Source organism: Drosophila eugracilis, unplaced genomic scaffold (assembly GCF_018153835.1).
Source record: "Drosophila eugracilis isolate 14026-0451.02 unplaced genomic scaffold, ASM1815383v1 contig_2154, whole genome shotgun sequence".
In the NCBI taxonomy this organism is placed as follows: Eukaryota; Metazoa; Arthropoda; class Insecta; order Diptera; family Drosophilidae; genus Drosophila; species Drosophila eugracilis.
Genome location: NW_024573038.1, coordinates 2,976,201 through 3,003,407, shown reverse-complemented (window position 1 = coordinate 3,003,407; position 27,207 = coordinate 2,976,201). Strand labels below are relative to the sequence as shown.

The following is a 27,207-nucleotide window of genomic DNA, read 5'->3' as shown; positions in this document are numbered from 1 at the left end:
AGGGTTGAATGGCTGGAACACCTTATTGGAAATGAAAAGTATTTCTTCGAAATTTAATGTAGTAATTTAAAGGGCTTCAAATTAGAAGAAAGAAAGAGATTAATGCAACAAATACTAATCAGGTTTAAAAGAAGCGCTTTGCCTAGAACAACTGATTTTAAATGCGATAAAAATCTGCCTTTTTTTAGCTTTTGTTAAGAATTAGAAATGATATAAATTCATAAAATAAGTAAGGTTATATTATAAGTATTAGAATTTATAGTTCTTAACAATAAAAGCATCTGAAGGGTATACAGAAACCGGTTTGCCAGATAGCCCAGCTTACTCAGTATATTTTGTATCCTTCGCCGTTAATACTTTTTCGGAAGCTGACTTAATCATCAATCATTCGGTGTCCGCCACTTCTGCTCCCTGAATGTCCTTATGCCAAAGTATTCTTACCATACAAAGGCTTATCAAATTCGTTTCTGAGCCATTGAAAGTTGCCACGTTCTGGTATTAAATCGAAGGCAAGGATTCGGATGGAAAATGCATTTTGGGCCCAATTACTATAACTATAGAACCAGCTCCTTGGGAATTTACGGTCAAACTCAACGACTTTGGACTTTGCAGCAATTTGCAAATGCCACGTAGTTGGATAAAAAGGGAGTGGCGGGCTATATGAAAATAGTTTTAGTGTGCGAAAATGCCAAACGCTCGAGTGGCCACAAAACAAAAATTGCGGAAAAACTTTCAATTTGCTCGGCCAAGTATCGGAATCGTGGCAATCATCAGGCAGCAACAAAAGGAGAAATCATAAAACATAAACCAGAAGCGAAAGCCACAGCCAAATGGAGCGCACACAAGAGTGGCCGGGGAAGTGGCTGAAACTGCTCGAGAACTTTTCAATTTGGTGGCAAAATTTGTGCAATTTCCTCGGTGGCTGGTGGCTGTATCGGGAAAGAAAGGGTTAAACTTCCTCCACATCCGCCCACCTGAACAATAGCTGCAAGTGTCAGTGGGGAAATTATGAATTGCGTAAAGTTGCTCAACCGCTTTTGTGGCTGGTCTTAACGATATTGTTCATTTGTGAATAAATTCAAATTAAATATGTATTGATTGTTGTAATAGTAGGAATTTAAATCACTAAGCAATTTAATTACTATCTAACAACAAAAGAACAAAGTAGCACAATGAAAATTTCGTATTTCAACGTTCATTTAAATTCGCATCTAATGTTTATTTTATTAGACTCATAGGTGTATAATTTTAGCGTCTGGCACGGTCCACCTGGCTACGCCTTCTTCTAAATGTTTCCCATTTAGGTTTGTATCCAATGCAATATGTATCCAAGTGTGGTATTTGTTTGGCCAACGTCATTATCCCACTGATTGAGGTGCTAATGTATTTATAAAGCGACTTGCTTTTATTTTTAGTCCCGCATGAAAATCGTATCTACCTCAGCTGGACGCCTTTTTATCTGTTCATTTTCATTGCCCGATTTATGAAGTGTGAAGCATTAATTTGATTTCGTATATAGCCTGGTATAAATTAGGTCAGAATATGCACGATTTACTGGGCAATTCTTTGAAGTCCGGCCCCTGGATTCACAAATATATCTATCTATTTGTCTATATGTTTTTCACATCGCCACCTTTGACTTTGAAAATGCACAGATAGCGATCGAAGATGGAGGTAGCTGTTTTCATAATTCAACTGACAGCTGAGTTTTTTCCATCAATATGGCAATAAGTTGTCTGTCTGCCAGCCAGCCCCTCAGTTTCCATCTCGAAGTAAGTGCTTTTCCAGCTCTGCCCTGACCTTAAACTTCAACGGGCTGAGTGTTTGAGTGGTCGAGTGGCATGAGGCAGGGGGATTTTCATCGGTCTGCGATTTCCCATTAAAACTCTCCAAGTTGCCGGACATATGGTTGTATGCATCAGAATGCAGGCGGACTATACATAATCCCCTGCTTTGGATCCTGCTCTGCCTGCTAATGAAGTCCGAGGCCATCAATATGCCACCTATGTACATGACCTTCTCCAAGTGCAAGTAAAATCAAGACTGACATGAAAAACGATTGGAAAACTATCTTTCTGATGCACCGAAAAAAACTATAAATTGAAGTATAATATAATACTTACTACATATGATCGGAATTGCTATATTAAAAACCTAAACATTTACTCAATTTTTTTGCTTTCTCAATTCACAATCTGCGAAAAGTCATTGTCCTATCACTAGTTTTTCCCACTTTCTAACCAAGCCTGCCACTAGAATTTCTTGCTTGTCAGTTCAAGATTTTATGTTGCTTCCTTTACTTTTCCCTTATTTAAGTTTTTGTGCAGCTTTCATTATATGCTGGGACTTTTTCATTGCATTTTCCTTGCAATATTGCAGAGCCACCTTACTTCCCACCCGATTTCCATTGCTTTTGTATCCTGTGGATGCTGAAAATGGTCAGAAATGGGCAAAAATGGTTGCACATTAGACGAAGCATGAAAATAGTTTTTGTTTTTATGTTGACAATTTTCCTGTTGTTTGTCTCCATTTCAAAGGGAGACCCTCTGCCATAACTATTTATATTTTATATATCACACACGACCTGGCAATCAGAGAAATATAAAATCAAGACAAACAAAAGAGGTCCATGTAGGGGTAAACAATCATTTTTGATACCCGTTCAAGGCGAAGGGAGAATATCCTTGGTGGCTTGTGAATTCATTTAAAATATTGTTTATTCGTATTTCAATTTTTAAGCACTTAAATTTCACTTACATTTAGTTTTAGCAAATACGTTTAGCTTCAATCAAGTTACACTTAATATTGAAAAATGGTACACTTATCCTTTTGGTTTTTCTCAATTTTCCTGTATTTCTTGGACAATTAATAAATACACATATCAATAATTTATTATATTTACGGATAAGCCTATGTTTACTTTCAAAAGTACAAATACATTATAAGGGAACGTTGATTTCCCACATTCGCCAACGGTAATTCTGGCTATTGTTTACAATAATCAAGTCAATGATAAATACTAACATTAGTTTACTGTGAGTTTGTTTGAACAGTTTTGTTGTACAACTATTTTGGGTTACGCAAACAATGAAGGAGGAATCTATTGAATTCGTTTTGGTTTGCTATCTTTTCGACACTATTTAATATTTATGGCAACGATTCAAGTGCGTTTTTATTACTTCATTAGCATTCATTGAATTCAATTATGATCATTGGATGCACAATTGAGTTAATACACTCATGTGCTTAAAAAACGCATTGCTTAATGTTAATTTAAATATACACGGTTAATTAAGCTGCGTTTAAGATTATTGTTATGAATCGGTATGCAAATTTTTCTCTTTTGTTCATGTTTTTATCTTTACAATCACATTGCAGTTTAATTCGATTTATAGTTTTTCATTGAATACTTTGTAAGTTTTATTTCCAATGGAATTATTTGCATTCATGGAATCGTTCATGTTTGGTTATTTAAGTTTCAGATCAATGAACCCTGGCAAATAATCATACAATTACTTCTCTTCAAAGTCTTTCCTTGAACATTAAGATTAAATCTTTGGCTTACTCTAGTAACTTTTTCTATTTTTCAACTGCTCCACAACCAGCTACACAAACTTATCCTAACTTTCCAATTTTAAAAGATCTTTAAGCTTAGTCTAGAGGAGTATGTAAATTTCAAAACGTCAATAAAATTATGCACACTTAATAAATCGGAAAACTTATATAAATATTTACCTGATAAGCTTACCAATGCGAAAACGGTAAATATTTGATATTAGTCATTAGTAACCTGGTCTCAAGGCCCTACTTTGTTTGGATTTTAGATTATTACAACTTAAGTACAAATTTAATGAGTCCTTTGGAACTATTAGTTTTAATTTAATTCGTTTTTCAATATAGTGTTAAAAATAACCTACAATATTGTTTATTCAAAATAATTTTATGTTGATTATTTTTCAATTATTTAAACACAAAATAGTGTTAAAAAAGAGGTATAAAACAATTTTATGATAAAAAAAACTACTTACATCTTTTATAGAAAATAAAAATTAAAATTTCATACAACTAGTTTTTATATTGGTAAAATTGCGGCAAAACCAATTTGTTGCTTTCGTTTTTTTAAATATTTCTATTTGGTTGCTGAGATTCCACAATAAAAAGGAAATTCTATTATTTTTTTCCGTTTTCGCATAGCTCTGCCCTAGTGGTAAAAAATATCAATATCATTTCAGTAAATGCTTAACCTACAGTAAGCACTCCGACTGTGTCAACAGCCTGCGATCCACGCCCACGTCGAGGTCTAGTTCCAACTGCCGATCTCATCTGCGGGCGATGAACACCACCGTTTCCAGTGGCATCGAGGGAGCCCGGTCTTATAAGTCTGTATGGAGCACAGGAGGCTTACAGTTGTTGGTTTCCGCGTTGACTACCAGCACAGTGGCCGGACTTCCCACCTGGATCTCGGCAGGCACCTGGTGCACTGCAGGCTGGAGACAAGTCACGGCATCCGTGCCCATCGTGGTGGTCGTAGTCGTGGTCGTTGTAGTGGCTGTCAGAGCATTATTGTTTCTCGCAGCAGCCAAGGCCTTTTTCTTAGCCAACGCCCCTCGTTGGGCGCCACCTTTTCCGCCGCCACCAAGCAGGCGCTCGGATTGCCTGCCCTTGCCGAACTTGGGAAAGAAACTGTTCTCCAGCTGCAGCTGGGCATTCACATCCTTGCGTGCCGCACATGTGCAGGCCTTCATGAAGCTCTTCTTGAAATTGTCGCTGAGGAAAGCGTAGAGGATGGGATTCATGGCCGAGTTGGAGTAGCTGAGGCATCCACAGGCCAAAAAGACGGCTAGTTCCAGCCGAGAGGCACATCGCTGTGGGGATGAGCTGATTAGAGCCACCTAAAAATGAAAATACAAAAATACAATTTTTAATTTCAGTTTTGCATTTTAACATAGTCAAAAAAAAAAAAAAAATTGAAAGGATAAATTCTTCTAATTTAAGGGCACACATTGGTAATACATTTTGTTTGGTTTTTTTACGTTTGACTTTAATGAATTAAAATTATTTACCTGAGAAATCCAGTGTGGAAGCCAGCAAAATATGTACGCACTGATAACCTGTAAAATGATAAAAAAAAATCAATATTTATGAGGTGAATATTTTTTGATAAAATTAAATTATTTAAAATCAAATTAAGATCATTGAAATATTAATCTATTAATATTAACATTAAACCTTTGTCTCAAAATTTTCGTGTAATTCAAATCCCGCGCAAATTTCTTAATAAATAAATAAATATTAATCTCTTTATAAAAATCAACAAAAATGGATTGAATTCCTTAAAGTTATAGTTAAGTTATATTACCTGTGACTAATCGCTATATGGCGCCTTAAATTTGTGTTATGGTTGTATGTGCTCTAATATCGTTATGAAAGTGACTGAGCTAAGCCGAAATAAAGCTTAGGCTGAGATCGATTACAGTTTTAAAAGTGTACTTTTTAGGAACAATGAAAACGGAACAATGGAACTTATGAATAATATTGATATTACTTTTACACTGAATAATGATAATATATAATGATGGTGATGCGGATTAATCGATAATTTAGGAAATTATTTACAAGTTGACAATTGATTTTTAATACAATGTTAGCGTGCACTAACAACCTGCTTTATTAAATAAATGGCAACAGAAATTAATTTGATTAAATTGAAAGTTGAACTGTGTTTTGGTTTTATTACTTTGTAGGCCAACGTTGACTATTGTAATAAATGACGTGTGACCCTGTGGAGCTTTGTAATTTGTGTGACTTTCTATCCTTTGATAAAAGTGTGGCGAATAGATCTATAAAAATTTTGATTAATTTACATAAATTTAGTAATTACCGTGAGCACCAGTTTGGTGACCTTCCTATGTGACCGCTTCTTCTCCTTGGACTTGTGCTTGGGTCCCACGGTGTGCAGCTTCCTGATCACCAGGCAGTAAAACACCAATATGAAGGTCAGTGGAGTGGCGAAGCCCAAAACAAAGGAGTACAGTATAAAGGTGGAGTCAGTGTGGGAGTTCTGGGTGTCCGGCCACTCGATGTTGCACGAGAGATTTCCATTCCTGGACTTGACAGTACTAGCGAACAGGATAACCGGCAGCATCAGCAGTACGGATGTCATCCAGGCGAACGCCGAGACCAGCTTGGACACAAAAGGTGTTCGATAGCGGGGCGAGGATATGGGATGGCAGACGGCTATATATCGATCAGCCGACATGATCAGCAGGAAGATCGATGAGGTGAATGAGGTTATGGAGGTGCTCACCATGTAGGCCTTGCACATGTAGTTGCCGAAGGGCCAGTTGCCCACCTGCATGGTGTATATCAGGAAAGGAATGCCGATCAGGAAGCACTCATCTGCTATGGCCAGGTTCAGGATATATATATTGGTCACCGTTTGCATCTTGGAGAATCGCATCACCACATAGATCACCAGGGTATTTCCGAATAGACCGACAATGCATACCAGAGCGTACAGGATCATCGTAATGAGTTTTAGGATGAAGTTGTAGCTGTACGAGCAGTCCGCATCCACATCCTCATCGTAATCCAAATAGTGGCTTTCATTTTCCTGCATCGGTCGCTGCTTGTGGTTCAGGTGGGGTCGTGCGTTGGACGTCATTGTTCCATTCAGAGTGCCATTTACGGGTCTATATAAGTCGGCAGCCATGGATGGATACGATGAGGATTCCACGGACTCCAGTTGCTGTAGAGTGGTTCCATTTGGCGCCACTGCCAGCTGCTCTGTGGGCGTTATTAAGCTCGTTAGTGTCAGCGCTGTCAGCACAAATAACAGAATGCCAGAGTGGACACTGGCGTTGGTCGCGATGGTGGTGCCTCTGCTGCTGTTTCTGCGGTTTGCAGCTGCCCCATTTGGTGTCGAGTGTCCCTTCATGTTGGCTTCCCTGCTCGATCCTCCTCGCTCTCGCCACCAACCGCCTCCCATTTCGATTCGGTTACTGTAACTGCCTGCTAATTTCCAGTTGGCGGTCGGCTGTCTATTTGACAATGCCTGCTAACCCAGCTAAATGGCAAATATTTTGATATGCTTTCCATACTTTATGGCTGTGACGTCACATGTTACACGGTGCGGTTTCTGCAAAAGAGTGAGAGGGAATGGTATAAAGTAAGATTGATTAGTAACATCCACGGGGTTTCTGTATCGCCATTATTAATTCTGTGGTGTACAGAGAGAGAGAGAAGAGGGAAACTGTCTATATTTTTAAAAACTACATTAAATAACATAAAATATCACTATTAAACGGTATTTTTTGTTAAGTTCTTGATAGATAAAAACTTTAATCAATGTTTGTTCTTGTATTTCTAAATCATTTTTATACTTTTGTCATTTATATAATATTTTCGTCCCGTGTAAGCTTTAGTCCGTTTGCAGCTGGCTCTAACAAGCGCGTATTATTTACTGACAATATTGAGCGCATGCTATCAGCATTTCATGAGACCATCCCCGTCACGCCCCCACATCATAGCCGTCCCTTGGTCCTTCGCATCCTGCATCATCGTGTGAACATTTTCCTGCAGACAATGCAATCAACTATATGAAATTCTGCTCGTTTGCTTGTTTGCCTTCTTCGCACTGCTCGGCGTGCGAAAAAAATGATTCGCTATCTGGCGGGTGAAAAATGAAAGGCGAATGAAAAATAAAGGAAAAGCCGGCGAGAGAACGAAGGCAGTACAACAAAAATACATGACAGCAACGCCAACGACTACAAGCAATTAACTTTCCCATAACGCGAGGCCAAAGGAGAGAAACGTAATTCATATAAACTCAATTTATCGTTTGTGCCAAGACCAGAAATATAATTAAGTAGAATTTGAAATGAGAGGACAGTTTGGGACCGCAGTATTGAGTAATGTCTGAAAAGTTCAAAGAACTATCAATCAAAAATGGTATCGCAATGCAGGCAAGGATACTCGTATGTATTTTTCTTACAATAATCTATTATTAAGTACTGTTAGAAATTTTATTTTGACACTGGCAAATCATGCAAGTTTTTTAATAAATCAAATGAAAGTGCCATCTGCCAGATGGTGGTCAAATATTTTTGACATCAGCTTAATTCAAATCTTATATTTAAAATATTAAAAATACCAATTAAGTTCGGACATTTTTGAATAACCAAGTTACTTTCTTAATAAATCTCTTCCATAATGCAATTGGAAAACGTTTTGTATTTGAGTTTCAACCGCAAACTTTCTTCCACAATTAATAAGCAATTTGTTTTGAGGTTTCTTAAGATCCCCAGGCTATGTTAAAAATGAATAAGCACAAGCATTGGAGTAAGACGTCGTCCATATGGCGTGGAACACGAAAACTTTGGTCCCGAAGAAAGCCACTAAACATATATACACTGAGGAAGGAGCCCCATGAAGGTCGCAAACTTCTCGGTCAGTAGCCAGGCGAAAACTTTCGCAGACATCGACCAAAAACAGGCCAATAAGAAGTGAAGTCAAGTTTTTCGCTGGCCGAAAAACCGACAGCACAACAAACCAAGGCCAAGTGAAAGGAAATAGCCACAGGGGCAAAAGTTCTCCTCCAACCATTAAATGGAAAACCGAGGCAGATAGAATTTCCGTTGATTAATTAATTGGCGTAATCCTAGTTGGATAAACTGCGTGAATTGCCAAGGAATTTATGAGAGCATCTCTTTCCGGTATTAAGTGGGTCAACAGCAGCTGGGCCTAACGACTTTGCGACCCGACCGGGTTAAACTTTAACCCCGTACATTAAGCCGCGCAATTAGCTTGGATGCAGCTGATTTTGATGCCAGCCACATCATAATTGCTACACTGAGAGATATAATTTTTAAATCTCTTTCTAATTCCATTTAAATAACAAATGAAAATAGAAATTTGATACAGTTATTAATCTTGAAATCAGTATAAACCAAATTAATTGTCTTCACAAATTCGAAATCCAAATATATTAAATAAACATCTTCCAAGTTGGAAGTTGTCCAAGTCACCAATATGGCCACAAATACCATGGAATAGAATAGAATATATTTAATTGTTTGCATTCTTAAAGCAATATGTATATTATTTATGTTTCCCACAGTCGAAATTGCAATCTTAAGTGGTGTTAATATGAAATATATTTCCTTTTATGTTTCTATTTGGACAAGTCGTATAGTCCTTTTATAGCCCAAAATATCTTGCTGAACATGAACAAGAAATGAACAACGGAGTACAAACTAACGATGAATGATTAATCCCGGAGTCTCTTTCTGGTGAACACTCTTGTTCGCTCCACACCTTGATTAGCCTGACGGATATACCGATAATTATACCATGGTCAAAAGGAAGAGTGAGGCAACTCAGAGATGTCCTGTTCCGTTGTCCGGACCTGTTCGCTCGTCAGTCAGCTTCTGGTTGGGACAAACAAGGTTAGCAATCAATTGCTAAACATGTTGCCATTGACGATGATGGCACCATGCCTAACAAAGACCGGCCCCCGCTTTCCACACCCGCACACAAAGGCCATAAAACGCTTGACTACCGATTGATCTGGCCAGTGGAGCAGAAGATATGTGTTTTCGGCTATTCTCTCCTTGCGGGTTGAGTTTTCGAACCAGACCAGACCCAGCCAGGCCAACAAGGATGGTAAGGGTAGCGAAGGCTGCGTTATGGCCAAGTGACTGATGAAACTATAATTGGCAGCAAGGGCCGCTGGTCTTGTGTGCGGTCCTAATGAGGCTATATCACATGGCCATCTTTCGGTATATTAGGTGCAATGGTACTGCAATTTGTCGCATTGACCAGGTGAAATTATAAATTTAGCCAACCAGACTGTGAAGAAGCCAAAATCAAGGACTAATTAGAGGTTTTGAAGGAAAATAAGAGCCACTTATGAATATAATTTGGTATATTATAAAACTAAAATTTCTTCATTTTAGCAGGTTGATTTTGTTAGATATTTATCAACATTTATGTATAAGGTTTGATAAGAAACAACAGGGATAAATTCTAAGATAGTAAAGAAAAACAAATTTTTAATTAAGCACAGTACCAAAAATCTTAAAATTAATATGTAACAAGAGCTTCTACTATTTAAGACCCTTGAGAAAATTTATAACACACCTATTGAGCTAACCGAAATTGAAATTTAATAGCTTAATTTCAAACCACGTTTGAAGGCCAATCGAAGGACTTAACCTTGAAAGTTGAACTGAGGTTAATCTCACGGCTAGATCTAGTCAATTTACTTTCTTATTCAAATTTGATGCTGCCAAGCAAAAACTTTGTTATATTTAAAGGGAAAACTGAATTGAAGAACCTAACGAAATTTAATGGAATTTCTTTTTTCGTGTGAAAAATAACTTTCGTTTTCAGCGCCTTTGTTCCACCTGAGCACGGTGGGCAAACTTTTAGCTGTTATCTTTCTCACTCATTGGCCAAAGTCATTGTCATGCATAGAGTTTCCCTCCTGATCCTGTTCCCTATTACTGTCCTCCGTATCTTTCTGCCCGGCTTTGTTCCTCTGGTCGTCTCTGGCATAAATTTTCACTTCCTCCGTGAAGTGCATGGATAAATTCCACTTAGCAGCTCTCTTCCCTTAAAGCTTTTCAACTTTTCTTCTTGTTTTCCAAGCTTCAATGCCTAATTTCATGACTCTATGCCAGAAAAAGCAACGCATATGCCCTTTTGATTTTGGAGTGTGGAAGCACTTTGCTTAATTAAAAATTACATTCGATCTGTTGTGCAACTCTTGAACCGCAAATAAACGGCAAATCGGCTTATGTCAACCAAGTTAATTGGTAAATGCACAAAAATAGCTCACCTTTCCGCCATCATCCATCATCCCGAGTGGTTTGGGAGGGCTCTCAAATCATATATCCATTTGCAATTGGGTGAATTAGGCCGATTGGCGTACTAATGCCTCCATCGGGATTGAATTTCACGGCTGACTGTGATTAGCTGCATCCAATCAAGAAGCGGAATTAAAATCAAAATGACTTTATAAATGCTGCATGAGGGTAATTTGATATCGGCTTAATTAGCTTTTTGCTAACTGAGCCCCGATTTCAATTGGATTAGCCACTCAAACTTTTGATGTATTAATTAGTATAATGACTTTTTCTCTGGCTTCGATGGGTAGGCTATTCAGTTCGTAATGAACTATGTCGTAAGCGGATGCATTCTAAATATGGTAAGCTGATTTGATAATCACACAATCAAAAGTATATATTCAAACCATATAGCCAACTTGCCATCAACCATTTATATAACATTTTGTCAATCATTTGTATAAATATTTCACATGAAACTGGTAGTAATTTAGGAATGAGCCACCTTTTACAATACCAAACATATTTCTGTTATGAGGGTCTCATAAAATGACTTACAATGCCAATTTCCTGAGCTGCCGCAAATTTCTCTCACACATTATTGCCCCATTGTCCCATCCTAAGCTGGCAACAAAAGATTTGCACCTAACTGACGCCTGGCCAAATATGTTGCCATAATTTATGTATTTACACTTTGGCCTGGGTTCGACTTGATTCCAGGTAAAGTGTATGTTCCTCCGTACATGCTCATCCGTGCGGCTGCGGAGAGCTCACGTTCTCACCTGGATTCCGGATTCTGGATTCCGGGTGCTACGTCATTGTCGTTTGGCCAGGTCATGATTTATAAATAATTAAATATTTATTTTCGCACATCGTAAATGACGTTGGCAGCCATCGATGAGTTGGCGGTTGGGGTTGGGGATGGAAAGTTTGCTCTGGCGTTTGGCGTTTGGCCCCAGCCATATACTCATTAATATTAATAAGGCGATGTTGGCGAAGGGCAGGTGGCCCCCATCTCCCTACCTTGAATTTTCCTAATATTCCCCCAATGGAGCCTCCCACCTCAACAGGTGTCGTGCCACACGTGTCGCCATCGCCCGACGGCCTTGCCCTTGTGGGCCCGTAATCAAGTCAAGTGCCATCGACTCGGCCGCAGAAAGTTTCAGTTATAAACGCGGCCTCCGGGCGGGGCTTTTTCGTTTGGGCCACAAAACCTCGGCTCGAATCCAATTTCCATTATCCAATTTAACGCCGACATGCGCGCATAAATAAGCCTCAGTGGATAGACCAACAACGGCTAGAATAAAGATCCGGTACCCTCGGCGGGATGATCCTGGACCGTTCCCAACAGAGCTTTGTTATGCAAATCTCAGGGAAGGAAAAATCAGGATTAATGTCCATCTTCTACTTAGTCGAGCCAAAAAATAATGTTAAAGGTATCTAAAATGTGATGGTAAAATGACTCAATTTAACTTTAATGAGGAATTTGTAAATATATTCTGGAAAATTTCATTAAAATATAATTAACCAACTCTTCAACTTTATAGCTGACAAAATAAAAAGAAATATTTAAATTTATTTTTAGCTTTCGCTTAGTCTTATTAAAGACTCTGTAACATAAGGTTTCCCTCCCAGAATATTTTTTATTTATTTATTTTTATAGCTTAAAGACATTCAATTTGGCAACAAGGCCTTGAAAATCTGCGCTTTTCTATTGAATTTTCCTGGAATCAATATTGCCTTTCTAAACAATTTTGTACACAGCCCTTAGGGGAAAATGACAATTTCCCTGAAAACTTTCCTATTCTGCTTTAAGTGAGTTAAAGTGAAAGACGCAAGAAATTGCAAGATGTCCCACAGTGGAATATTGAAATATATAATTTATTGTTTTTATGTAAACAAAAGCAAGGACCAAAGACAAAAGCGAACGTTTACCAGTTTCATGAATTTTTCACCGAGTCCAAAATAAAGTCAACGAAAACAAAGGAAAATGCTAAAGTAAAATAAAACGCCTACATAAAAGACACTTTGTTAGCCCTGTGAGGGGCGGGCCACACCCCCTGGACACGCAACTTTTACTGCTATCACAGGTGAGCGCATGTGTGTGTGTGTGTTTATATGTATGGATGTGGTTTCCACCCAAAAAGGAGACTCTAAACAAATTTTAATAGATTGAATCGACGCATTTTATAGCCTACAATAGGTATTTAATAATTTTGTAAGCTATGCATCAAAAAATAGTTTTATTTCATAACTAACAATCATTTTCATTAAAAATATATATTTATTTAACTTAATGATTAATATAGGAATATAACTTTGGGAAACATGTCAAAATAAATCAGTTCTAAACCTCTCTTAAGATTTTACTCGTCGGTCTATCTTCACTTCCGCCAAACACTCAATATTGCAAATTTAAAAATCGCCCAGGTAACCTCTGATACCTTATTAATGTGTATACAAAGTGCCACAAAAAGTTTCACAATAGGGCAAAAAACAGAATTTCGTGCTCAACGCTCAAAAGTCGATTTCATGCTTTTTCCCGTTTAAAATGTTGTACACTTTTTTGTATCGGAGGTGAGCGAACAATTTTTGTTATCTCAATAACTTGATTTATGCTTATCGGTCCATTGCCAAGAAAAAAAACACGAAAGTTCATCGATTATGAAGGCGGGACTGGAGGGACAGAGCCGACCTTTAAGTCCATGATTTTCCACGCAGAATATAAAAATGAAAGAAAATGAGCCACGCGCGCTTTCAGCAACATTTAATGTCAGCGTCAACGATGTGTCACGCCCAAAGCGCCCCATTTTGCTATATCCACTATAGGATTCCCCTCTTACCATTTAGACAATAAATTAATTTCGGGCAGAGGGCAGGAGAGCAGGGAAAGCTGAAACCAACAACAGCGAAATCAACTCAAATCAGTGTCTAGACGAGGTTGAAAACTATGTTTGGAGGGAATGGAAATGGACAGACCGAGGGGAAAGGGCTAACTCAGTGAGCAGGGAAAACCTCCAGAAGGGCGCGTGCTGAATTAGCAGCTTAGTGGGTGCTGGGTGCTCATCCTCATCCAGTCCCGGGGCTTATTTGTTTGTGGATTTTTCTGTTTTGATTTTCATATTCATCCTGGTAATGGCTTACAGCTCGTGCGTGAGTGGAATTGTGTCACGGCATCGTTGTGCCCAGAACAAATATCCAAGGAAAATAACAGCCAGATAAGTGATTTTGAATTTATGGAAGCAAACGTAACGAAAACATAAACGAAAATGAAGTGCAAGTTTGGGAAATTAAACAATAATAAATAACAAGCGATGCTCGTTTTTAAAAGGGCTTTTCTCGCCACTTCGTTCTTTAAGATGCAAAGATACGAAATTTCCATAGAAATGACTCCTTAAAGCGCACCACAAACGTATCATTTTACAGTCAGCAGAAAAAGTAAAGGAAAATGTTAAGTTATCTTACAAAGGAAAGGTTAAACAAGGGAATGACTCCAAGAAAATTGGTTATTCAGCGCGGCCATTTTTACTCTAAAATGAAATATCAGAAATGTAAATACATATTTTTTAATTTTTATACCAAATCCTAATATTTAAACATATCTTAAAAAGGAAAAGAACAAAAAAAACTATTATATTTGTCCAGTAATATTTAATATTAATATTACACATTATTTGATTGATATTTCTTATTGGAAAGACTTAATCAAGAAAGGGTAATAGCGAAACGCATTTATCTCACCCAGAAAGGCAGTTGAACATTGGAAAAGAGATGCAAATGTGTAGAATGACTGAACAATAAAATGGGAAATATGCGGGTGAGGAATGTACGTAAAATGCCGATGGAATGTGACAAAGTTGCGAGTCGTTCACCCAACCCCATTGCCTCACCACTGGCTTCGACCTCATCATTGGCCTTCGAGTTGTAATAAAAATATGTACAGCAAAGGATTGTTTGACATAAATTTATGGAGCCTTTCTCGTTTCCTTCAAGGAAAACTGCAAAACCGGGAACAGGACATGATGGTGCGATAAGCGGACAGTGTCCAAATAAATCGTATCGGTGCCGAACATATAAACAAGCCAAAATGGAGGTCAACATCGTAAAAAGCAGCGACACAGAAGCAGAACATGATTCTGAATAAAAATATCCAAGCCAAAGGGCTTGGAGTACAAACTATAACCCTATATGCAGATCATTGATATTATTTGACCCAACAGACCCACGAAAATTATGACTTTTCGAACATGACAGAGCCTAAGTAAGTTGACATAAAATTTATGACCACAAAATAACCGTCCGACGACTGTTGGCTAAGTGAAACATGAGCCCATAAAAATGATGACTGCGCCTCTAAATATTCCAAATGAATATAGGAAATTCCGGCGGGGAAGAGTCCATAAATTTTTTCTGCCCAACGAGAAGGCTATAAAACACGCTAAATGGTTTTTCTCTTCATGGGATTAATAAAGTTAGCAACTCAAAAGTGTCGTTTGAAATAACATCTGGTAGTTGCGATATTAAGCTTCCTTATTCGTGATCTAAGTTCAGTTTTATGCCTGAGTTTTGGTTAGAAGCTAAAGGTGTAGAAGTCTTTTTTACCCTATTTATGTTTTCTTTGATTTGTCATTATTATTATTAAAATCAAATCCATCACAGATCAGATGTTACGAAATATACTTCACATATAAAACGACTTCTTTTTTTATGAAGTGAAATAAATAAGTAAATGGAAAAGTAAATTGGATCTTTATACATTTCATCGAGACTCTAGTACCTCTTCATTTCATAAGCGCATTTAAGCTATCTTACGGTGTATACCAATTTGAGAATAATTAATCCCACTAAATCACTTTATGCAATCGATAGTTTCCGAAGCAATCTCTTGATTTTACGTAACAAAGGCTCTCCTGGTTGTCAGGCAGCAGAATCGAGGAAAACAAGACAATCCAACTTTCATCAGCAATTTCTCAATGTTTTTCTGCCTTGGAAGTTTTTCCTATTTTGGTCATTCAAGCTGAAAGTTTTCAATTAGTCACACGACTGCACAATTAAATTTTTCCGTCACTGGCAACCCACCCAGATTGTCGCCGTGTGTTAGCTTGCTTCGTCGATGTCTTGCTTCCGCTCCCTCAAAGGACTCTGCTTAAGGGCCACCTATGGAATTGGAATTGCCATTGGAATTGGTAGGAAGTAGCGCCGACAACTTGCAAACATTTATCTTCGAGTTCCTTCGTTGGAGAGGAAAACGTTGAGGTGAACGACGAGGAGTCTCGAGTATTTTTCCCTGGAGACCAAATTGTCGTAATTCACTAGAAGCGCAAGTTTTGCCATCGATAAATTTTCCTGCGTCCGAACACTTGTTGCATTTTGAAGTTTTCCATCGGCTGAATGGACCAGGCCATCCTTGTTTTGTCGCGGTGGGGTTGGAGAACTGCCCACAGGCCGAATGTCAAAGTAAATCACTTTCGCCGCTGAACATCGATTACAATTTTCGGCCATTTCTTATTGAATTCTGTAAATTTATGGGCGAAGAGATAGGAACCTGGCAAATTAAAGGCGTCATAAAAACGGGTTTAATAGTTCACAATATTAAATTGATAAACCCACACTAAAATTTAACAAATATAGAATTTAATTTAACATCTTTTACCATCAATAAGCTATAACAATCGCCAACGAAATTAGAATCCGAATTACAGACTATAAATAAATCATTTGAATTCTTGCAAAATTCACAAAATATTCCGTTGACAGTTTCCATGATTAGCCATTAACATAAAGTTGTCGCAACTGATTTACTATATAAAATGTCGTACGTATTATGCAAACATTGACCATCTATTTTAAGCCCGGCCTACAGGACTGCCAACCGAATTGGTCTGTTGTGTGTGCCCGCAATTTGGGCCAACATTTCCATGAATCCAGGACCGCCTGGCCTGACACGATGACGTGGCAGATGTTGCCGCAAAATACACTGAGATTAATTGGTACTACCCGTAATTAAAATAATCTATTAAAATATGACCATATATCAGTCCTGAAGTCTTTTAAAAATAATTAGGAAGTATGCATTAATGTATTAATATTTTATATTTTATCTTAAGTTATCTAAAAATAAATTATAAAATCAAAAACTTTGTCTATTTCCTTGAGTGTGCTCTCACAAATTGCTGTAGCTCTGGTCTAATTGAAATGAATCAGCTAATGCCCACATTTTAAAGGGCCTTAAAGGAAGGTTTCCATTGGCAGGGAATTTAAATCTTCTGCCAAGCATAGCTGGATGAATTCTACGACTCAATTTGGTAATGAAACTACCACAAAAATGCCGGACCACGCCCACGTAGATGCATGGAGATACATGGAAGAGCAATTGGAGAACGAAACACATATACGGACTGCCAAACTACAACTGAACTCGGCTTGATGAACTGACGTATGAGTCCGAATCAGTATTTTGACCACTTGCCCCCTTGCTTCTCCTCGCTCCTCATTCGAAAGTGGAGGCACCCGGACAAGATGGACCGACTGAAATATGCAATGGACAGCCGAAGAAGCAGTGGCACAAACGCACTGCAAGGGGACCCCAGAAAAACAGTGGGAAAAGCCTGGCCAAAGGCAAAAGGAGCTGAGGGGCTGGAGGGGAGATGGGTCCTGTCAAGAGGATATTTTCATTTGCTGCAAGAGAGAAAAGAGGTTTTTTGAGAGGGTGTTGCAAATACATATAGTTCCACCCGCACATAAGGATTCCTGGCGATGGTCTCTGCCTGGGTAATTGCAAAATGTAATTGAGGTGCTCATCCATGGCCGTCCGTCCTCGTCACTTCATCTGATTGATGGCAGCCACAAAATTAAAGATCTTACTCTCGCTTTGGCTCCTGCTCTTTTCAAAAACTTAATCATATTTACAGAAAATATAACAAATATTTTGTATATACATCCAAAGGGTTTCCCCCTTTCCTTCAGCAAGAATTAAATTAATTAGTTTAATTGATTGATGGCAGCCACAAAATAAAAGAGTTTGCCTTTCGGTAGGCTAGGATATATTGCTAAAATATTTTTGAGAGTATCAATCAGTTCTGTATAATTTATTATCCGCCTCACCGTGGTGGCTCATTTAAATTATTAAATTGGCAGCCTGGGAAAACTTTTAATTTCATTTCAGCTCATTGAGGCCATTTCGCTTTTCTTGATCCCTTTTTCGTGTTTTCCTTCCGCTTGGGTTAGACTTTTTTAACAGCTTTCGGGACCACCTTTGGCTGAAATTTCAATTAAAAGCGTTTGAGGAAAAGGCCAAATGATAGCACTTGATAAATTTCAATGGCCAAAAGCAACCCGACAAAATTATAAATCAAAGTGGAAGCGCTCCAGAAAGGCAAACAGAGATATAGATATAGCGGGCAGTTCAAGTGGCGATAAACAACTTAAAAGGTCGTGAACAGAATTTGAATAGAACTCGCAGTTCGGCGGGTTTTATTTTATTTTAATGCCAACTTTATTTGCTTTGGGCGGCCTCTTTCCCGGAAAACTTTTCATTTTGTTGCAGTTTTTTCATAGCAGTTTTCCCATGGCACAATTAGTTTGGAAATTTTATTCGATTTCCCCCATTGATGGATTCACTGAGAAATTAATTTGGTTTGCGGCTGCTTTGCTGAAAAACTTTTCCTTTTTCCAATTTAGCTCAATTTTTGAGCTCATTATCCGCTTCTGGTAACCTTTTGAAGTGGGGAGTTTCTTAGGGGTATTTTTTTCATGGTAAAAGTTTTAATAGATTTATAAGAGTTTAAGAAAAGTTCTGTTTGCCCAATTTTTTCGACCTTTCTTTCGGAATTCTCTATTTGTTTGCATAGGCTGGACTTGGACTGAAGTTTAGTTTCAAGGTAAAACAAGTGGTATCAACTATTGCAATGTTTGGCCATTTGGCTGTTCAACTATTAAATTCAATTTAAATTCAATTAGAATTTCTAACCGAGTTTTAGACCCGCTGATTGTGGTTGTTTAAGTGGGCCGAAAAAGTCGGTGACCAACAAAGAAAATAGCAAATTTTATTTGTTTTAACAACGAAAAACAATACGGGTGCTAATGTTATTTGGGTTCGTTTGTTATACACTGGCAATAACAATAGTTATACCAAACAAAAACAATAATAGAAACAGCCAAAATTTGACTATCAATACAAGCGAATATTCTGCATAGATAGCAGCTACCCAGTAAGTATGTCTAGAAGAGTTTATAAAGTTCGTAAAAATATAGGTTCTGATCGGATTTTATTTACACTTTAAGCTGAAATATTCTGTGTATTCACAATAGTAAGAGATCCGCCAATTAAATAAAAGTCTTTATAATTTAAAATTTATAAATATTTTCTTAAAAGTAAATATGAACACAAAAATAGCTTCCGCTGTGGGAAAATGAAGGAGATATGTAGTCCCTCGATATATTTGATTTCAAACTCGGTCATAAATACAGGGTATCTTTGGGTCCTTAAATCCAGTTTCACGTTTTGTCTGTTTTTCCCGATATTAATGCACAGATAACGGCAGCGTGTTAGTGGGGTCTGTCTGTGTCTGTTGGTCTGCTGGTGATAACAATGTCGATTTAATTACATTTTATTGACTCCGATGCGCGGCCAGAGGAGGAGCGGAGTTCGCCGGCGGCTAACGTGCGCGTCATCGTCATAAGCTCTTATCAAATAACAGAAGCACATTATGCCATAATAAAGATATATTCACCCATACACAGATACTTCTGCCCGATTGTTGTTGCAGTTTAATTACACTTTCATTCTGAGCTTTTCTCTGCGATATTCTGATGAACTTAATTTATTTCTTTTCACAAGTATTTATGTTTTCTGATTGAAGTTGGTCAATAAGGGTGAAGGCGTGGCCTTTATTTAAAACAAAAATAATACCATTCGTTGGAATGGGAAAATCGTTTCATATATTTTTGTTCAGCAACACAAGGCAATCAAAGGGACATGATAATAAGTGTTAAGCTTGTTAAATTTTACGAGTTTTATTATAATTATAGCAGATTATAGCAGATAAACTATGTATGGATATTTTTGTTGATGTTGTTTGGGAAATATTGTTGGTGTTAAGTATACAATTACTGACACGATTTAATTTAGTAATTGGAAAATAAAATAAAAATATATTTACAGGTTATCCAATCTCAAACTCATTAATAACTTAAAGTAAATAATTTGAAATAATATGTGTCTGTAGTAAATAAAAACAGATTCTGACTAAGTTTATATAATTGTCAATAGTTAATTTTTTATAAAAGTAGAAAGAGATAGAAATTAAATTATTTTTGTATGCCAGAGCATCAGAATTTCGACTTATTCGACCTATTCCTCGGACTTAGATAGTTACTATATTATGCGTCCATGGTTGCTTGCTGCTGTAAGTTGTTTTTGTTGTTCCCTCTATTGTTGGCAATAAGCACGTAATTACTCACACAAGCAAAGCCAAGTGCACGGACACATAGATGGACGCAGAACGACCACAAATACAAACACATTATGTAATTACATTTAATTATCTGCATTGAGTTTGCGGTCTCCAAAGGCGATCTCCCTATGCTTTTCCTCTGCAGTAGCACCCTCTGTAGTAATATATTAATTTAGTCCTTTCTTGTCTTGCTACTGTTGCCTTGTTGAAACAGGAGAAAAATGCCCCACATCTGATGTTTCCTCCCACCCAGAAATTTCCCACAGTGAAATATTTGGCAGTGTGCCCCTGGAAGTATGCTACATTTCACTCTGACAGCCCCTGCAGGGAAACTTTCACTTCACAGTTGCACTATCGGCCCCAAGAATTCAGAATCCCATCTGCTTTTATGAGTGCAGCACACACGGAGGGGAACTCTCTAGTCCTTCATCCTTTCCTTGACAAATTTGGCGAACCATTTCGCTGGCACATAAAGGCTCGTCCTGCCAATATATGCCAACCACCTACATAATGCATTTGGGTACAGTGTGGGAAAATTTTGGCTAAAGCATGATCAAATTTAACGAGAGACGTTATAATCTTTAACATAGCTTTAATTTTGTGTAGTATACGTTATGGATATTTAATAAAAACTTCGGAACTAATGACAGATATATAATATATAGACAAAGATATAGTTAATGTTGTTTAATAATAAAATAAAATAAAATAATTTATGAATGGAACCCTAGATCCTGATTTCTTTAAATATTTCGATTCTGATTATATATTTTCTTCATATCATTTAGATAATTCAACTTAATCTTGATGGTTCAGCTTGAGTATTTTTTTTATGTCGTTCACTGTAAGTGAAGGACTTTTATGACATTTCATATGAGACTTGGTGGGTCTTTCCCCCCTTTCTTCCGCCTCATCCATTCTTCGTCACAAATAGCAAGACATGCGGAACAAAAGCAAAAATCTACTTGGATAGGTCTTTAAGGCTTTGCTTCTTCGTCTTGGCCGCCTTGTCTGCGGAGTGTTTGCTCTTTAATATTATATGTCCTTTGGCATATTTTGATTTAACAAGATTTTTTCCTAAGCCCGGACTTAAGCTCATTGTCAGAGAGATATTTATTTTTTTTTTTTTATTTAAAAGAGATTTGCAAAGCGTTTAATGAAATTTCTGTTTAATGGAATAAAACATTTTCTTTGAGTTTAAGTGTCAGTTCTAAAAATCTACTTAGTATCTGAAGTAATAATGTTTGAAACTTTTTATTTTTTTTATTTGCTGATCCTTTCATAATTTTATCATCTGTCACTGCTCTGAATTTGTGCAGTGGGAAAATGATTACCTATTCTGTGATTACCATAACTTTCGAATGTTATTTTAGCCATAAAAACCCAGGAAATTCTACAATTTATTGGACCCATAGGAAGTGGGCCAAAAGGCGAATACAAAATATGTTTACAACACAATTACGAGAACAAACAAGTTGACACCCCCGCAAACAAAACAATTCAACAATTCTGCCGCATTTCAAAGCATTTCGGAAGGCAAATAAAAATCCTTGAGGTTAAAGCACACGCACACACACAGAGAGTGAGAGAGCAGATGGAAAGGTTTCCATCCTTCAGCTCAACTCGACTCGACTCAACTCATAAGCCATATAAATTTCCGGCTGTCGTCTTTTACCGCTTCGCATAAATTTGACACTTTTTGTTTTATTCTCGTTGTTTTTCTGTATTATGGCTTAGGGGAACCATTTTTTGTGTTTATGCACCGAACGAAAGCAGTTCTATGGAGTTCATTTTAAGGGTGATTTATGGTGTGATATGGCGGAAATAATATTTACCTTGACAAAATGGCGTTATTTTCAGTTTTTGTCAGAAGATTTGTTAAAATTATTTCTGGGTTAGCAAACACTTTTCTTTGATGTGCGATTTCGGCGAATTTCTCGTTTATTAAATATTCAAGAGTTCTTTAATCTTGCTAATCTTTGATTGTTATTTATTGTTCGTTATTTACGTTTCTTAAGAAACTTTCAGTAATATGTTTTACTATCATTTAATTTCTTCCACTTAACACCAACATCGAAGACAAGTTCTTCAGTCCATTTCGCGTTTGACTTCAGGCTTTTTCGTTTTATTTTCGGGAGCTAGGCTTTTGGACACGTTCGCAGCGCTTTGTTGACAGGCAACGACTGAAGCGGCCCAAGAAATTCACTGTCTAACATCGAATACGATGACGACGATGATGATGATGATGGCCCATTGAGTGGCTAAAAGGCAGCAGCCGAACAGCTGTTCCTCCGAAGTGGGACTCGTGCTGTATATCTACCTTTTCCTCGGCTACCGAAATGTTAAAATGATTCCGAAAATAAATTCCAGCTGCCTGTTAGGACTTAACATGGCCATGTGGGTGGTCTTGGGCCAACAGTTTACCTGTTTGCTTGGCCCTGTTAGCAAACAGTGCCTTAAATATGTATATATCCCTTCTGATTTAAAACTGAATGTCTGCTCCCCACTGCGTTTATTTCATGCCCATGATGTTTATATATTATTTAATATTAGTTTTTATGCTAATGGTTTTTTAATGTCCGCAATTCTGAACGTTTCATGTTCATTTCGTTATATGGTTTTCCATTCTGTGGTGCCTGCTTTTATGTCTGCTGCGCATTTGTTTATAAACAAACGGGAGCCGAGATCGAAAATAAATAAATACGGTGGCCAGGCCATAACAATCCAAACCAATTATCGGTAATAAGTCAGCCGTCGATTTATGAAAGTGTCAATGCAATTTTTTGTATTCTCTATTCGGGTTCTGTGACGTCAACGCTTTGAAATGCTCTCCCTGCATTTGTTTTCCAAATAAATAATCAGCCATAATCCATTTGGCGGCGTCTTTGTTTTCGTTTGTTTTTATTATTTAATCGTGGAATAAGGGGGTTCGCCTTGATACCTGAAAGTTATTACACCTTAAGTTTGATCGAATAAAAATTGAGCAATTATGGAGTTGATTTAAGTGTTTTACTGAGCAAGAAGGAGGAATAGTCTTAAATATTTATTATTGTTATTAAATTGGCCAAAAAAATATACAATTTGAATATCATTTTAATATTTTGATTCCAGAAAAGAAGTTCACAAAAACATACTTTAATAACATATAATATTAATATATATATTACTATATTCCACATACCCAGATTAGTCACCAATTCAATTTCTTTTTACGAATATATCGAAATTCTTTCTGTTCCATTCTTACTACATACATTTCCAAATAGTAGTTCTTAACTCTTTTAAAAATAAGCTGAAACACGTATACATTTGCAGGCATTGACTATCCGTTCAACACTATCTGCAAGGATAATCAATCATTGGCAATCCTTTCAGCTGAGTTTACTCTTAAATCCTGCTAATGTTATTAATTAACCACTGCGGTCATCTTGCTTGTCTGTATTTATTATTCTTTTTAAAAACAGCTTACGCAGTTTATTAATGCTGTTAATTTTTAAAGCCACTTTGTCTTTGGCTCCGACCATAAATTCCCGATTTATGCACGTTTTAAATGTTTTAACTGCAGAACACGGCGAATGCCGCAGCATCGGAAACTGCATTAAAAAATGGAGGATAGAGGCGATAAAATGGGGATGCCGGGAAATCCAATGCTGTTGACTGACTCGGATTGAATTGCTTGCTCTGTCGTTTTTCCCCTTTCTTATGCAAAGCTCGACGATATTGATACCCTGTGAAGTCTTTTAAGACTTTTATTGGATAAAAACAGAAATTATGCGGCGTAACTTTTATGAAGTAAGCCAGACAAATGTTAAATAAAATTATTTCTTAAGAAACTTCGAACCTTGAACTTATCGCTCTTACCAAAAGTTTGTTGTATAATAAATAGTTCATTTACTGTTGGAAAACTACCATTTATTGAGTTTAATATTACACAAATTTATCCTTGTAACTACGAAATATATTTCCGAAGGAGAAACAAGTTTCCAGGGTATCCCTTGTAGTCCATCGTTACCTGTTTGCTTTTCTTTTTATTTACATTATTTACAGCATAATAAACCGTGAGCTGTAAATGCTGTGCACGCTGTTTGTCTACGGTAGGCGAGCAAGGATCTCCGCAGGACATGCAATCTGCCATCCCCAGCTACCCTACCACGCCCACCTGCTCATCCAACGCCTTCTTGTGCAGCTTTCGAGTTTGTTTGGTGGCGAATACTCGGGAATCTCTTAATAAAAAGCAAATTAGCTGGAGCACATTAAATTGATGTGGCAGAAGGAGTTGGGGCAGAAGGACCCGCCCCTCAACCGAGGAGAAAATTAATATTTTCCTCTTCCACTTCCTCTCTGGCTGTCTCCGCCATTTGGCGTCAATTTAATGCCAGGCCATAAAATTTGAAAGGCTAAAAAATTTCCCAAGATCTGGCAAGGATTGTTCATATGAGCATGAAAATGCTGTCATAAATGTTGGCTTGCCTTCATCCCTTGTTCATTTTTTCCAGCGCGCTCTCCGTTTTTTACAGCCATTAGAGCTGGACAGTAAAAAGTTTTAATGTTGGTCAGCTGCCGAGGAGTGAACCGACAATTATGGGACCGGCTAATGGTATCTAAAATACCATTTAAGGACTATATTTGCCAGCCGGCGTTAAGGAAAGCAAGAATGTGGAAAATTAACCAATGATTTTGCGAGTGTTACAATTTTTCTTACATTTATCTTTAAGGGAAATGTTGTACACATCAATTTTATGAAAATTAATTAAAGACCTCGCATATGATTAACATTTTCAGCGTTGCCTGGGCGTCGAGTTCGACTTCCTTCCTGTAATTTATGTGTCAAATATAAACGTTCCCTCGGCACCTCGACTTTCCTCCTTCGGATTGTTTCCTTTTTGCAAATTTGCCTCGGTTCACATGCACGGGCTGGATGCAAATTAAAAGCAACGTATGCCATTGCTTTCACAACGCCTCTTTCTCTTAAATCCACCCTTTCTTTTCGTCCATTGTAAGTTTCTGCAAAATCATCCGTTTAAATGCGTTTTAAATGACTTCCGTTGCCTTATGAGCGATATTTTGGTGGGAAAATGACGCCTATGGGGCGATTATTTCCACGCAGATTTTAGCGGGTATGGGCGAATGCATTAACTATGCAAATTTGCAACCTTATTAAATGAATTTTAATTTATTATTATTTCGCTGGCAAAGCAAACAAAAAGTCCACAGCGAGTATAACATGTTAATTAACATATAATTGCCGCCCGTAATCAGCATTAAATGGGTTAAGTAAATGTTTAATGCCACATAATTGATTAATAAACCGAATGCGTTCGGGGAGTTGCTTTGACTCGCACAGAAAAAGCTTTTCTGCAAATATTTCTACCGATATTTGCTGAGCACTTGGCTGATTTCAAATACAAAATTGTGGTGGCAAAGAACTAAACTAAAATAAACTCCAGGGGAAGCAAGAAACTATGAACTAGGTGCGGGTTTTCACTGTTTTTGCATAGAAATAAAACAATGCTACCATAGGTGTTGAAGTTTCTTATTATTTTATTAAGCATTTAAGGAAACTTACTTTAAATTTAACTTATTCAAATCTGTAAATCTAGCCATATATCGCAAATCCTCATTTCGTATTCAGCCGTTTAAAGCATTTCGCTGAAGGCTTCTTTTGGCTGCCTTGCCTTACGATCACGGAATCTGTTAAAGAAATCACGTAATAGATTTGCATATTTATGGAACAAGAGCTAGCCCGAACAACCACCACGTGTGTGGATAATAAGAAGGAACTACTGACTAGATGGACTGAAGTACTCTCAGCTTGGTTGAGTGGCTTAATCGGCTGAGTATGTCCCCGGTATTAAGTCCAATGATTTTCAAGGAAAAGGATGTTAAACACGTATGGAGAAATTACTGAATAATATTAATTTTAAAAATAAAAAAAAAATTTTAATATTAAAAATACAAAAATCTTTAATAATTGTAAAACTGTGAACTGCGACAGTGTTTAATAATTTCAGAAAAATTTATATTTAACTTTAAAAAACTTGTTATTAACAATACGAATATATTTCCTACATTTTAAAGTGATAAGTGAATTTTAGAAGTTTAGACATAAAATCTGCACCTATTATATCCTTAAAATTGGCAATGCTTAATAGCTCTTAATCTCTAATTTTCTTATAGTTTTTAAAGGTTTCGTTTCTTAAAGCCCAAACAAGTTGAAGAACTGCTATACTTTGAAAGAAAAGAGTCAAGTTTCAAGCCTCAACCAAACACATAGCTCAATCTCACCCGAAACCCAATGCATTGACCCATATTTAAAGGGCAGTCGGGTCACACATTTTTCACTTGGTAGGATGGATGAGGAGGACTCGTCGAAAAGCGCGTCGATGTACAATTAACCCAATTGCGAAGTGTTGTCAACATGCCGCAAGTCAACTCAACTCGAGCATTCGCTGCGTATACGTAATGTGGATTGTGCCACCAACACTGTTGCCTTGCCGCCAGTCTGGCCTGGTAGTGTGCGGGTGAACGGGTGTGCTGTGTTTGCTCGTGTGTGGCATGTAATTGAGTGTGTGCGTGTTACATTTCCTGGTATTGTTCAGCAATTTCCGTTAGCACGGGTTTTGTTTGCTTTTCTTTTCGCCTCTATACAGGACTAAAGTGAGAAGAAGCTAGCGATGTAGTCCTACATTGGCCAGAAGCTAAACCCAAACTGCCTTGCCAACATATATGAAATGCATTCTGTTAATCGGTTGAACAAGATATTTTTGCAAAAAATGGTTTCGCCCAGTTTTGTTTTTCTTAATTTTACTTATTATTCGTAAAAATACTCCAAAACGACAGGTTTATTTTCTAATTTTAAAATAACAGAGAAGAGAAATATTACGCCAATCATATTTATATAAGCT

At 37.4% G+C, this 27,207-nt stretch overlaps 1 protein-coding gene across 1 annotated transcript; it reads right to left on the bottom strand.

Moving 5' to 3' along the window:
* Window positions 1-2,699: 2,699 nt before the first annotated feature.
* On the bottom strand, window positions 2,700-22,489 carry LOC108108623 (somatostatin receptor type 2). Its single transcript, XM_017216722.2, has 4 exons — window positions 22,138-22,489; window positions 5,882-7,138; window positions 5,064-5,111; window positions 2,700-4,892 (listed from the first exon to the last, which is right to left on the bottom strand). The coding sequence occupies exons 2-4, from the start codon at window positions 6,986-6,988 to the stop codon at window positions 4,374-4,376; spliced, it is 1,674 nt and encodes a 557-aa protein (XP_017072211.1). The 5' UTR covers window positions 6,989-7,138; window positions 22,138-22,489; the 3' UTR covers window positions 2,700-4,373.
* Window positions 22,490-27,207: the final 4,718 nt, after the last annotated feature.